This window comes from Saimiri boliviensis, chromosome X, assembly GCF_048565385.1.
Source record: "Saimiri boliviensis isolate mSaiBol1 chromosome X, mSaiBol1.pri, whole genome shotgun sequence".
Lineage (NCBI taxonomy): Eukaryota > Metazoa > Chordata > Mammalia > Primates > Cebidae > Saimiri > Saimiri boliviensis.
Window position 1 is genome coordinate 101,627,948 of NC_133470.1, and position 15,527 is coordinate 101,643,474.

Below are 15,527 nucleotides of genomic sequence, written 5' to 3' on the forward strand. Positions count from 1 at the left end.
TTAGAGGGGAACACCAGGGCTGTCTCTCCAAAATGGCTAGGGAGAAGAGTCTTTGGTCCTTGAATGCCATGTACTACATCACTTCAACTTCACAGAGATTTTCAGATTGATGGTGAGGGAGATCTGGTGTGCAGCATGATCTCACCCTCTCCCCTGTGTCTGAGCACCCCTGCACAGCATGTTAGGATGAACAGAAATCCCTTCCAGTGTAACCCAAGAACGTCCAGTCAGCAAACACACATCCAACTCAAAGGAATGAAATGACAGACTCTGTTTTAGTGGCTCAAACATGGGATGACTTTATTGTTCTAATTATATTTAACTTCTCAAAATTCTGGGCAGGCCTCAGCACATAAGCCCCATGACTTTTTGTCAAAGGCCATGTTCACTCTGGAGTTGCTTTATGACAGCATCCACAGCCACCTTGACAGGTCGATGTCACTTCTGTGCCTGCCCAGTTGTCTGTTGATTAAAAAGATCAGCACATTTTTGGTGGGCTTCTTGCGTTTGAAGGCTTTGTCAGGCTTCTTGATGTTCAGTGTGGTCTCGCTGGGAGCAGCTTTAGGGAGTTCTTTACCCATGACGCAGTGGCTCCAAACAACCTCAGGAAGACAGTTAACTAAGAAAGCCTGAAAAGGATAATGATTTTCAGGTAATCAAGTGGACCTGGGACCTCTTCCTCACTTGCCACACACCCACACAGCCACATATCGCATGCACACACACACACACACACAAACACACACATACTCAGCTACCAGCAGTAGTCACAGCTACCAACAGTAGTATAGCAGTAGTCATTAGTGAGGATTCTTATAGCCACACTAATTTTAACTGGATTTTATGTTGCTCTTTTGCAGAGCTGTCTTCTTCTCACCTCTGCCTCCTCTGAAAATCATTGGTGAAGCAGGTATGGATCTTACTCCAACCCCCCATGGAAGAAATAAACTGTACATTCTCAAATGCTACCTAGCTTCTGTTTCTGAGGCCCATCCTGCTGAGTTTCCATCCTGGGAACATAATCTCAGTGATTTAAAGATTGTACTCACCCTGTCTCACCTCAAAAAGTGACCCTGTCTCACCTCAAAAAGTGCTGTGTGGTATTTTATTTGAATCTGACACATTGCCAAGGCCAGGGGTGGATGCCCACTGTGTTCTCAATTTTGGGCTCCCAAGCAAGATTAAAGGACTTGCCCAAGGTTACAGAGAGGTGAGACTGGAACTGGGAAAACCTGTATCTGAAGCCTTGTGCTCCTACCCACTCCTCTATAGTGTCTCTGTATCAGTTTGAACAAATGACTCTCCCATACCCTCCCCCCATTACCAAACAGGGTTGGGGTTTAACAGATAGATTGGTTAGGTAATGGCACAAAAGGATGCTGTATAATCTTGATATATCAGGATATTTTACCTGTCAGACCACTCAGATTTCTTTTGAAGAAAAATCTGGACCAGAGAGTAAACAGTGAGAGGAAACACGACCTCCTTCCTTGGCACACTCTCTCTCTTTCTCTGAGTCCCAGAGCCTGACTGGTTCAGAACCAAGTGAAGTCACAGTTGCTACGGTGACTCATAACTGCCCTCAGAACCTAGTGCCAACTGTCCTCAAGATTCAAATGCTGGATGTTGATTGGATAAACAATGAAATGAAGACAGAAATAAAGATGTTCTTCGAAACCAATGAGAACAAAGACAAAACGTACCAGAATCTCTGGGACACATTTAAAGCAGTCTCTAGAGGAAAATATATAGCAATAAATGCCCACATGAGAAGCAAGAAGAGATCTAAAATTGACACCCTATCGTCAAAATGGAAAGAGCTAGAGGAGCAAGATTAAAAAAAAAAAAAACTCAAAACCTAGCAGAAGACAAGAAATAACTAAGATCAGAGCAGAACTGAAGGAGATAGAGACACAAAAAGCCCTTCAAAAAAATCAATAAATCCAGGAGCTGGTTTTTTGGAAACATCAACGAAATAGGCAGACCACTAGCCAGATTAATAAAAAAGAAAAGAGAATAATCAAATAGATGCAATAAAAAATGATAAAGTGGATATCACCACAGATTCCTCAGAAATTCAAACCATCATCAGAGATTATTACAAACAACTCTATGCACATAAACTAGTAAACCTGGAAGAAATGTATACATTCCTTGACACTTGCATCCTCCCAAGCCTAAACCAGGAAGAAGTTGAAACCCTGAATAGACCAATAACAAGGTCTGAATTTGAAGCAGCAATTAAGAGACTACCACCCAAAAAAAGCCCAGGTACAAATGGGTTCACAGCTGAATTCTACCAGACATACAAAGAGATGATATCATTCCTTCTGAAACTGTTTCAAATAATCCAAAAAGAGGGAATCCTTCCCCTAATCATTTTATGAGACCAACATCATCCTGATACCAAACCCTGGCAGAGACTCAGCAAGAAAAGAAAACTTCAGGCCAATATCCATGATGAACATAGATGCAAAAATCTTCAATAAAATACTGGCAAGCCAATTGCAACAGCACATCAAAAAGCTTATCCACCATGATCAAGTAGGATTCATCCCAGGGATGCAAGGCTGGTTCAACATACGCAAGTCTATAAACGTAATTCACCACATAAACAGAACCAAAGACAAAAACCACATGATTATCTCAATGGATGCAGAAAAGCCTTTGACAAAATTCAACAGTGCTTTATGCTAAAAAACCCTCAATAAACTAGGTATTGATGGAACGTATCTCAAAATAATAAAAGCTATTTATGACAAACCAACAGCCAATATCATAGTGAATGGGCAAAAAGTGGAAGCATTCCCTTTGAAATCCGGCACTAGACAAGGATGCCCTCTTTCACCACTCCTGTTCAATATAGTACTGGAAGTTCTAGCCAGAGCAATCAGGCAAGAAAAAGAAATAAAGCGTATTCAAATGGGAAAGGAGGAAGTCGAATTGTCTCTATTTGCAGACGACATGATTGTATATCTAGAAGACCCCATCGTCTCAACCCAAAATCTCCTGAAACTGATAAGCAACTTCAGCAAAGTCTCAGCATACAAAATCAATGTGCAAAAATCACAAGCATTCCTATACACCAATAACAGACTTAAAGAGAGCCAAATCAAGAATGAACTGCCATTCACAATTGCTACAAAGAGAATAAAATACCTAGGAATATAACTAATAAGGAACGTAAAGGACCTCTTCTAGGAGAACTACAAGCCACTGCTCAACGAAATAAGAGAGGACACAAACAGATGGAGAAACATTCCATGTTCATGGTTAAGAAGAATCAATATGGTGAAAATGTCCATACTGCCCAAAGTAATTTACAGATTCAACGCTATCCCCATCAGGCTACCAATGACCTTCTTCACAGAACTGGAAAAAAACACCTTAAACTTCATATAGAACCAAAAGAGAGCCTGCATAGCCAAGTCAATTATAAGCAAAAAGAACAAAGTGGGAGGCATCACACTACCAGACTTCAAACTATACTGCAAGTCTACAGTAACCAAAACAGCATGGTACTCGTACCAAAACAGAAATATAGAACAATGGAACAGAACAGAGGCCTCAGAGGCAACACAATATATCCACAACCATCTGATCTTCCACAAACCTGACAAAAACAAGCAATGGGGAAAGAACTCCCTGTTTAATAAATGGTGTTGGGAAAACTGGCTAGCCATGTGCAGAAAGCAGAAACTGGACCCCTTCCTGACACCTTACACTAAAATTAACTTCAGATGTATTAAAGACTTAAACATCAGACCTAACACCATAAAAACTCTAGAAGAAAATCTAGGCAAAACCATTCAGGACATAGGCGTAGGCAAGGACATCATGACCAAAACACCAAAAGCATTGGCAACAAAAGCCAAAATAGACAAATGGGACCTAATCAAACTCCACAGCTTCTGCACAGCAAAAGAAACAGTCATTAGAGTGGCAACCAACAGAATGGAAAAAAATTTTTGCAGTCTACCTATCTGACAAAGGGCTGATATCCAGAATTTACAAAGAACGAAAACAGATTTACAAAAAAAAAAAAAAAAAACAAGCCCATTCAAAAGTGGGCAAAGGATATGAACAGACACTTTACAAAAGAAGACATACATGAGGCCAACAAACATATGAAGAAATGTTCATCATCACTGGTCATTAGAGAAATGCAAATCAAAACTACATTGAGATACCGTCGCACGCCCGTTAGAATGGTGATCTTCAAAAATTCTGGAGACAACAGATGCTGGAGAGGATGTGGAGAAATAGGAACACTTTTACACTGTTGGTGGAAGTGTAAATTAGTTCAACCATTGTGGAAGACAGTGTGGCAATTCCTCAAGGACCTAGAAATAGAAATTCCATTTGACCCGGCAATCCCATTACTGGGTATATATCCAAAGGATCATAAATCGTTCTACTATAAGGACACATGCACACGAATGTTCATTGCAGCACTGTTTACAATGGCAAAGTCCTGGAACCAACCCAAATGCCCATCGATGATAGACTGGACAAGGAAAATGTGGCACATGTACACCATGGAATATTATGCAGCCATCAAAAACGTTGAGTTCGTGTCCTTTGTAGGGACATGGATGAACCTGGAAACCATCGTTCTCAGCAAACTGACACAGAACAGAAAATCAAACACCACAAGTTCTCACTCATAGGTGGGTATTGAACAATGAGAACACATGGACACAGGGAGGGAGCATCACACACTGGGGTCTGTTAGGAGGAAATAGGGGAGGGACAGCGGAGGGTGGGGAGTTGGAGAGAGATAGCAAGGGGAGAAATGCCAGATATAGGTGAAGGGGAGGAAGGCAGCAAATCACGCTGCCATGTGTGTACCTATGCAACAATCTTGCATGTTCTTCACATGTACCCCAAAACCTAAAATGCAAAAATAAAAAAAAAAAGATTCAAACGCTGGCCACCATCACCTGGGTTCCTTCTGGTTCAGGGCTCAATAGGGTGAGGGAAGTTGCTGGGTGAGGAAGCCGGTATATCCTGTGGCTGAGTGCCATCTGCATATCTCTTTCCTAGATGAAATGCTCAGCTCTCCTAGCCTCAGACCTTGTCCCTGGCTTATGCAAAATCCCTTCATTCCTTCATTAAAATTTCTTCTTTGTGTAAATTAACAGCATCCACTGCATCTAGCCAGGTTCCCTGGGTAGTGATCAGCAACTTTGTCCACCATGTTCCAATCAGGGAATTAGTCCCAGGTCGAATTTCCATCTTGCCAAGTTCCCTAGGTAGTGATCAGCAACTTTATCCTCCATGTTCCAATCAGGGAATTAGTCCCAGGTTGAATTTCCCACTTACTTGTCAATCTCTGCATCCAGCCTTGGACATGACTCTGCAATTACTCCTTCATGAATTACACAATTCGTGTAAACAGAGTGTTTAGCTGCAGAAATTAAACACTGCAATTTGACATTGCTGTGCCTCACACACCTGTCTAACCCCCTCCCAAAGCTCAGTGCAGTGGAGCTCCACATTTTTATTATGTGAACCTGGAATGCAGATGGGCTTTTAATGCCTCAAAAAATCTTATGCTAAAACTGGTCCAGCTCCTTGAGACTCACTCATATGTCTCAAGACATAGTCCCTTCTAAGTCTCTGATCTAGAATTGCTATATTGTTGCCATTAAAGTGTGACCCATGTGGTTATTGTCTAGATGGAGGACATGATTTTCCAGGCTGTCAAAATGTATTAGTCAGGGTTCTCTTAGAGGGACAGAACTAATAAGATACATACATACATATATATATCTTATGTATACATGTATATGTCTATCTTAGATAACCATATATATTTATCATGTATATGTTTATTATATATTATATATAGGAGTTTATTAAGTATTAACTTACACAATCACAATGTCCCACAATAAGCTGTCTGCAAGCTGAGGAGCAAGGAGAGTCAGAATCCCAAAACTGAAGAACTTGGAGTCTGATGTTCGGGGGCAGGAAGCATCCAGCACGGGAGAAAGATGTAGACTGGGAGGATAGGCCTGCCTCAACTTTTCACCTTTCTCTCCCTGCTTTATATTCACTGGCAGCTGATTAGATTGTGCCCACAAGATTAAGGGTGTGTCTGCCTTCCGAAGCCCACTGACTCAAATGCTAATCTCCTTTGGTAACACCCCACAGACACACCCAAGATCAACACCCTGCATCCTTCAATCCAATCAAGTTGACACTCAGTATTAACCATCACACAGAGGGATAATGGTAAGGACAGAATTTTGTGTTTTTTTGTAGTGGGGCTCTCATGAGGAACTAAAATGACTATTATGAGGAGACATGGCTTCCCTCCACACTGGCTACCCACTCACATCTGGCTGCCCAATCTTGCATGTTCTTCACATGTACCCCTTCACATGTTCCTCAGTGATTGCCTTGGTTTTAATAATAATAAAAAAATTTTTTTTAAAGATTCAAACGCTGGCCACCACCACCTGGGTTCCTTCTGGTTCAGGGCTCAATAAGGTGAGGGAAGTTGCTGGGTGAGGAAGCAGGTACATCCTGTGGCTGAGTGCCATAGTCTTATGTAAGAACCAAGGAAATTGAGGTTCCTGTAAAGGGACCCAGGTCACACACTCTCTTTCTCTTCCCTGAGGGAGGGAAGCCTCAGTCCTCTGGGTTTTCTTCTACCCCACGTAGAACCATGTAAAGATCCTGAGGCCATATTCAGTGTCCTAAACAATTTGAAGAAGGAAGATAACTTATTGGTATAGAGTATTTTATTAACAAAGAAAGTGGAAAACTGTCTTTCTCTTAAGGAACTCACATTCTAGAAAACCAAGGCAATCACTGAGGAAGTAGGCCAGGAGAGGCTGACTGATAGAAGTTAAATGCATAAAAATTAGCATAGTAGGCCAGGCACAGTGGCTTATACCTATAATCCCAGTGTTTTGGAATGCTGAGGGGGGTGGATCGCTTGAGCCCAGGAGTTCAAGACCATCCCGGGCAACATAAGAAGATACCATCTCTACAACAAAAATAAATAAAATAAAAATTTGCATAGTCTTCCAATAAATAGGGAATATAATAGAAATAAAATGTCTTACACTGGTCACAAATGTTATGAAATACCTAGAAAAATGATGAAGACACATATAAGGAAAACGCACATGCAACTTTTTATAAGCTTCTAGTTTGAATATTCAAATAAGATTTTAAAATACTACATTTTTCTGAAAATAAAGAACAATTTTTGCAATGGTACCAATTCTCCTTTAAATAAATCAGTAAATCCAGTGCAATCCTAATCACAAGTCACATCATGATTTTAAGTGTTTGTGTAACTGAAAGACCAGATGAAATTATACTACAAAAAATGGGAAGGATTATGTAAGAGGGGGAGCTTGTCATTCTGGACTCGAAACTTACTCTGTAGGATTAGTAAATGAAACAGAAATTGAAAGACATGTCCATGGACCAACATAGAGATTCTAGAAATATATTCATGCAAAGCCAACTCTTTTGGTCAAGTGTGTGTGTGTGTGTGTGTGTGTGTGTGTGTGTGCATGTGTGTGTCTGTGTGTCTGTGTCTCTGTGTCTCTGTGTGTGTCTGTGTTAGGAAGGGGAAGTGCAGAGGGGTTTCCAGTACTCCTTGGTGTTTTCTCTTTCAGGTAATTCTGGATCCCATCAACTTTCACATGTCTCTCTGCTGTGCTGTCTTCCTGAAGCCATCAATGGAGTCAAGCAGTCATGGCTCAAGGACACTCTGAAGTCGGTCCCAGTATATCTGCATGGAGCATCAGGAGAAAGGTGGATGTATACTTAAGACCCAGCCTAGCCACTAAATCCATGCTGAACATTTTACTCAGTAGACAGGTTGGGAATCAAAGAAATGATATGTATCTGACAGAGTCACTGTGGACGCTGGCACAAGCCACACCAGAGTGGAGCTGGCCTTTGCCAACACACCATGCCATTGACCTAGCTCTGCCCTCTGGATAGGATTGAAAATCCAAGAAAATATTGTGGATCAATAAATCCTTCCCCTGATGCAACCATTACAAATGGAAGTTGTGTCGCTTTTGGTTGGATATGGCTTTCGTTCACATGGTTTCTTGACTTCTGAGCCGTCTGTGTGCTACCGGAGGTCACAAGCAGATGAACTCTAGCTACTACCCCTTGAAAGGGTGTTTACTAATGTTGCAGAGTCTGGGGGTGCTGCAGTCAAGAGGGGCCCTGTTTAGAAAAGCTGGAAGGGCAGCTGAGTGGACACGTGGAGAGGCCCTGCAGCCCTAAATTTCTATCAGGAGGGGGCTTTAAGGAGCCCACTTAGAGGTCTTGATTTGTCTCTCTTGATGTTTGGAGGAGACAGTGATTAAAAGTTGGAATCAAAAGTGAATTTAAAATGGGTGTGGCTTGTAGAGTGTGGAGGGCGTTCTTTCAAAAGAAGGAGAATTAATGAAGCAACTAGAAATGCCCAGGAAATAAAGAATTGCCTTTCAATTGTTGGTGCAAAATAACTTTGAGCCTGCATTACTTTTGGCCAGACATTCAAGTGTGAGGGTAAATTAGCATGCAAGGTGTTCAAGTATGCTTTCCCTGGAAATAGACCCTGGGACACACTGTGAGTAGAAAGTGCTTACTTGAGAGGGAGTCCCAGATAGCACTGGTAGGGGTGTGGGATCATGAGACATATAAGGAAGGCAGCCAATCAAGGGTGGGGAGAACAAACTAGCAGGTTACCACTGTGGGCAATTGGAAGTAATTCCCAGGGGGACCCTGTGTGAGACTGTGTAGATCATATACCTCACATTCATCCCAAGTATAGGGTGAAGAGGCTGGGGATATTTAGCCACCAAATACCCAACCATACTTGTTAAAGGACTTCCCCCAGGGGTGATATAAATCTCTGTCACCTACACTTTGCCTTGTTTGATGTCCAGCATGCTCCAAAGGTGAGGGAAAAAAAAGCCCCTAAGGCAGATAGTCATATCATTTGTATTAAGTAGCCCTGTAAATGCAAAGGTGACACTTAGCTCTGCAGAGCCAAGAGTCATGGATGTTTTTAGTAACCAGCCTTGAAATTTAGAGGTGAGAGCTGAGGGGATACAGGGAGACCACCACAGGAATCTGCTACACAAGGATAAAAAAATATACTACAATATCAACTTGGGACCTAACAGCAAACAGAATTTAAATCAAATAGTTCAAGTAGTCATACTCTAATAAAGGAACCACTTGCATATATGTAGGCAGAGAGAAGATACCACATGGATGTTTGGATCAGCAAGAATGGGAAGATTTTAGGAAACCTGGAATTTCCGTGGAAAGGGGAAGAAATAGTGTTATTGGCTAGCACTTAAAACGAAGGACCACTAACCAGCAGCTATAATTGTTGAGTGAGAAAGCCACTGCCAGAGACACAGTGACAAGTAATGCTTTTGATGGGGTTGGCATCTCTCCTCCCACTCTTGGATTTCTTGCAGTTGCCTACCAGGGGCTAAACACAACTATTAGCTAAGCCCAGATAATATGGTTTACAAGCCTCAGCCTCCTAGGTCACATAGCATGCAGAAAAGGTTACAGGATATATCTAGGTGGATAAAACAAAAATAACCAACACACTTCATCCCTATTGTCAATCGCTAAAATTCATCTACTATTGCCATTTACTCAGACGAGAAAACATTCTTCACAACATAAGGAAGACACAAAAGCCTGTCAGTCAACATATCATCATGGGGTGATATTAAACCAATTATAATCCCATCTGTAACCCAAATTATAACCTTAATGATCACCAGTACTTTTTCAATAATCATGAAAATCACAGGAAGAAAGCATTCTCACTTTTCTTCTTGTGACATCAACTCCATGTTCTCCTTAATCTTAGCAGGCAGCTCAAGTTTCTGGTGAATATTTACCTGGGAAGGTGACTCAAGCGTTCATTGCCAAAGGATCTGAGTCCTTGCAGGTGATGTTCTCATGGAGTTGCATCAGTTTTCCATTGAGTTTTAGGACTGGACTCGGGAGTGCTAAGTGACGCCCCAGTGAATCTCAGTCACAGAAGTAGTCTTTTCCCCATTGTGATGCAGCAACTCAAAATCCTTTTGGTAATCTGGATGAGTCACTCACTCTTTCATTACTGTAATTTCTTCTCAATTATCAGTTTTTTGGGGGCCAAGGGGATGAAAATGGACAGAGGACAATAGGTCAGTGTCAGTTTCCAATTTAATGGAACCATGGATACATTTCCTTGGAAAGTCGTTCTTGATTTGAGCTTTTAAAATTCCAAACCACTGAGCCTAGTTTTGGGGCAAAGAAAAAGGAGAAAATATGTAAGTAGGTTTCAGGTGGTTATATTCTGGTCTTGATTCTTTTTCATAAACTTTCTTAAAAATGACAGGTGGGGAAATGAATCATCCGACTGAGGGCTTGTGGTTTTATGACAGTAGATGCTCTTCAGCCTCTCCGGTCAGTTGCCAAAGCATACAGTTTGGAATTTTGTTATACAAAACAATTGTTATGTAATGTGTTTTTATTATTTAACTAGAGTTGGGCCTGGTCTTTTTCAAAAGCTTTATTTAACTTACTCTCTTCTTTTGAAATTACAAATAAGGAAAGTATTTGGCTAAGTGCTTGTGGTTTTATGCCACTGAATATCCTCAAGCTGCCAGCAAGGCTGGTTTTATGTTTTATTTTATAACATAAATATATTTTTATAACATTCTGCTGTTTAAAAATTCATACATTTAATAGCTTTTTTGTCTAATAATGTGATGGTTATTTTATGTGTCAGCTTGACTGGGACAGTGGGTGCCTAGATATTTGTTTAAACTTTATTCTAGGTGTGTCTGTGATGGTGTTTCTGGATGAGATTAACATTTGAATTAATAGATGGAGTAAAGTAGACTGTCCTCCCTCATGTGAGTGGGCCTCATTCTATCAACTGAAGGCCTGACTACAGCAAAAGGCCGACCCTTCCTCAAGTAAGAAGGAAGATTTCCTGACTTTGGATTTATTCTGAAACATTGGCTTTTTGGGGGGCCTGAAGCCTGCCAGCCTTTAGAATGAACTACCTGTGAACTCTGAATATCTGAGACAGGTCTCAGTTAATTTAGACAGATTTTGCCTTGAGGATGCACACCTGTGACACAACCTCAGGAGGTCCTGCTGACATGTGCCCAAGGTGGTCAGAGCGAAGTTTAGTTTTATGCATTTTAGGGAGATGTAAGTCATCAATCAATATATGTAAGGTGAACATTGGATTGGTATGGAAAGGTGGGACAAATGGAAGCAAAGATGGGACAACTCAAAGCGGTGAGTGGGGTTCCAAGGCATAGGTAGATAAGAGTTTCTAATTAGCTTTTCCAAATGAGGCAATCAGACATGCATTTATCTCAGTAAGCAGAGGGATGACTTTCAATAAAATGGGAGGCAGGTTTGCCCTAGGCAGTTCTGAATTTGACTTTTCCCTTTAGCTCAGTGATTTGGGGGTTCCAGGAGTTATTTTCTTTTCAAATATCCCATCAGCTTTCCTGGGTCTCTAGCTTGCTGACTCACTCTGCAGATCTTGGGACTTGTCAACCTGCATAATGTGTTTGGCAATTCCTTATAACATATACAAGCAATAGGTTATATATATTAAAAATATGCATCACATATTATATTAAATATATATAATAAATAACCTATATTGTATATATACAATATGCCCTAATATATATGTACGTGTGTGTGTATATACATAGATATACATATGTACACACACACGTACATATATATTAGGGCATATTATATATACATACACACACGTACCGATACATATATGTACATACATGTACATACACACACATACATATATATTAGGGCATATTATATATACACATATACACACATGTACAGATACACACATGTACAGATACATTGTATATATATATACACACACGTGTACATATACATATATGCCCTAATATGTATGTCTGTATATCTATATTAGGACATATATGTATATACCCTATACCCTATTGGTTTTGTTTCTCTGCAGAACCCTGAGTAATGCAACTAGAGTTTTTTAAATATTTAATTTTTTTGTGGTATTTCCCGTGTAAAATGATACACATTGACCATTAGACTGGTCAAGCCCTGGTTGTTTTATAACAGCAAATGCCTAAAAGTGCTACTGACAGTAATTCGGCATTTCATTCGCCAAAACAATTGCATGTTGAATGTCATGCTATTCAATTGAATTTGACCATTTGTTCTTTTTTTTGTAAATTTCCCTTTGAAAAGTGGAGCATGTTCAATTTACAAATGAGGAAATTAGTGGTTAAATTAAGTACTCTTTGTTTTCAGGAAGCAAATGGCTATTGGAGGTCATGTTGTATGCTTTTGAATTTCATTTGACAGCATAATTGTGTATTTAATATAATGGTATTTCTTTAAATTTTCGACTCAACCCTCTTTCCCAGGTGTCTTGCATAAAAAGATATGCGTGGTGATTTATATTTACAAACAAGGAGGATGGGAGTTATCATGGTTTCTGTTTACAAACAAGGAGGATGGGAATTGTCATGAGTCAGGCTGGTAAGGACAAATAATGGTGAGAATAGGTTTCCTTATCCTAGGGTTCACTGGGCCCATTCCTTTGGCCACTCTGTGCTAGTCAGCTTAATGCTTCCAATGTGCACGTATTGGCTGATGAAACAGTCCCCTGAGTGCCTATGTACATTTATGCCTAAATTTTGTGACAACTAATGTATAGTCAAGGGGAGAACTGAAAGAAAGGAAAACTCTTGTCTATTTCAAAAACCTGAGAACCATAATTACTAACAGTAACCTGAATCTTGCTTTAAGAAAAAACAAGAATTCTTCCCTTTTATATCATTCTATTTAAGTTTGCTTATTAGCATTTGTCTGGTTCATTCTTGATATCAACTTGCATTATGCATGTTAGCTCATGTAGAAGTAATTCAATGACTTCTCTAGTGAAGTAACATTGGTGTTCTCAAAATACCACTTTCTTGGATTGCATTTAAAGTAAGAAAGATGGATGGCTGGTACTTGGATCATAACATACCTCTGCCCTTGGTATTCCATGCCACCCAAATTATAGAAATTGGGACATTACCTAGCCTTATAAATCCTGGCTTCAGTCAGAGCCCTAGACCTTGAACGTTATCTAAGTGTGGAAATCAAGTCCAGGTATCAGGCCTGAAGGCACTTTAATTACATCTCCATTTCCAATATGATCCTAGGGGCACACTTTCCAATTAAGAACAAAGTCCCCCAGTCCTATGTTATATGAGCAAATGTTCAATTTCATCCATTGTTCTCCATTCCAAGAGCTTATGGTTGTTGTCAGATGGCAGCAACCCCATCATTTATAATATGGAATTCTTCATAAAATTGTTTTGAATATTATTAGCTTGTTTCTAATGTAAGGAATTTTCCAAAGTACTATTTTACCAATTAATTACACTAATATACCATAAAATGCAGTTGTATGATGTACATTTCATGACATTAAGTGTCATAGTAGGTAACATAGGAAGGACAGTACAAAATCCATTTCAAAAATGTATTACCCATAATCTTGTATAGTGTATGAGTGTCTGTAATTGTTAACAAAGTAAGGAGTACTCAAACCTCATTTTAAGGGTTACCCATAATTTTGAATGAGTCATTAGCCTGGATGCTGAAGAATAAACTGAACTCTTTTGTTAAGTGGCTCTGCCTCTTAGTGTAATATTTTATAATTACTCTATAATGTTCCATTAAAGCAGGATGAACTATATTTCCTTTGTAAGGGGTGTTCAGGCCTCTGAGGCTGCAATCTTATCTGATACTGTGGCTTTATTTGTGCAGTCCCTACCTGTATTAGTTTCTTGTGGTTGCCACAACAGATTGCCATAAGCTGGGTGGCTAATAACAACAGAAATGTCTTCTTTTATAGTTCTGGAGGCCAGAAGTCTGAATTCAAGGCATTGGAAATACAATGCCCCCTCTGAAGGTTCTAGGGAGGAATCTTTCCTTGTCTTTTCCCAGTTTTTGGTGGCTACTGGCAATTCTCGGTGTCTCTTGGCTTGTAGATGCATCACTCCAATCTCTGCCTCCATTTTCACATGTCTTCTTTTGTGTGTCTCCTCTGTGTATGTCTCTGTGTCTTCTCTTCTTCTTAGAAGAACACCTGTAATGGACTCATGGCCCACTCTAAACCCAGGATGATTCCACTTGGAGATTCTTAATTATACTTGCAAAGATTCTATTTCCATATAGGGTCATATTCAGAGGTTCCTGATGGACATGAATTTTGGGGGACCTGACTCAATCTATTACATTGTTTGGCATTATCACTCACTTTTTTGGACTACTTTGCACAGGCTGCATGACTGAGTACGCTGGGCTCAACAACCATTTTCAGAAGTTCCTCTGGATAAAGCAAAGAAGAAGTATGCCCCACCCACCCACCTAAATGAGTTTCCAAGTTACATAATTTTCCTGCAGTGGTGCTGGGCTGTCCACCCACAGGCAAGTCTCTTGGCAGATTCACACAGTCACCATCTCCTTCAGAACCTGTGATGGAAAAGTCCAGTACCGGTGAGCCTATGGGCCTATGGTGTGAAGAGGGTGGAACTGGAAGACCTAGACAAGTTCAGGGTATCCTTATGTTATATGAGGATACATACGGGCATTTTGTGAAGGGCAGTTCTCTTTTCCTGTCCCTTGTGCTTCATTAACAATGGTATGAAAAGCCCTTTCGAGAGTCCTAGAGATAGGGACTACCAACAGTGGCAGTCACTCCCTAAGCACTGCTGACTCACTCCATGATATTCACTCTGTTTCTATAACCTGTTCCTTTCATTAGACAGGGGCATCTTTTTCCAGTCCTTACTTGTGTTCCTCATGTACACCATGGGTGCTGCTGCTACAGAGACATTAACAAACTTAGACTCTTTTGATTTCAAAGAAGCCTGATTTTGACTTTTTAACACCAAAGTTTTGATCTTTATTTTCATCCTTTTTTTGGAAAGTCTTGACATAGCAGGAAGCAGCAGGAGGGTAGACTGGATGAAATTGCAGAAAACAAACTTTAGGAGTTCAGGGAATGTGGGAGTGCTGCTCAGGTGCCTTTGTCTCAGGGGTGACAACATGGATCTGAATGTTATTTAAAGCTACCTCCATCTATGAAAAAGGGGAGAGTGGAACCTGTGGACCAAGTGAATGGTGGGGGGTGGTAGTCTGCCAGTGTCTTCTCGCAGTGATGGAGCGGAGAGGACTTGTGCGAAGGGTCCTGGAGGCATAAGCCAGCAATTAACATAATATGTAGGCCAATACTTCTCAAAATCTTTACTTTCCATACATCATTGTCCATTTTCTTGCTTTGCAGATATTGCTGAGACCACAAACCATGTTTTATTCACAATAAGTCTCCAGTGTCTGAGTTTGACAGAACTTTGGCTTATTCTCACTTTCATCTTCAAGCCTGAGTATCCTCAGTCATAAAATGGGAATCATACCTTGCTACCAGGGATGTTGTAGGATTGAGTGTGATT

At 40.4% G+C, this 15,527-nt stretch overlaps 1 protein-coding gene across 1 annotated transcript; it reads right to left on the reverse strand.

The window, feature by feature from the left end:
• Positions 1 to 401: 401 nt before the first annotated feature.
• LOC101028354 (embryonic testis differentiation protein homolog B-like) lies at positions 402 to 581 on the reverse strand. The gene has a single exon (XM_074391699.1). The coding sequence runs from the start codon at positions 579 to 581 to the stop codon at positions 402 to 404; it is 180 nt and encodes a 59-aa protein (XP_074247800.1).
• Between the last annotated feature and the right edge of the window lie 14,946 nt (positions 582 to 15,527).

What these genes read in the sequence shown, in the direction of transcription:
- LOC101028354 (XM_074391699.1), bottom strand. Translation starts at nt 581, where the DNA reads ATGGGTAAAGAACTCCCTAAAGCTGCTCCCAGCGAGACCACACTGAAC.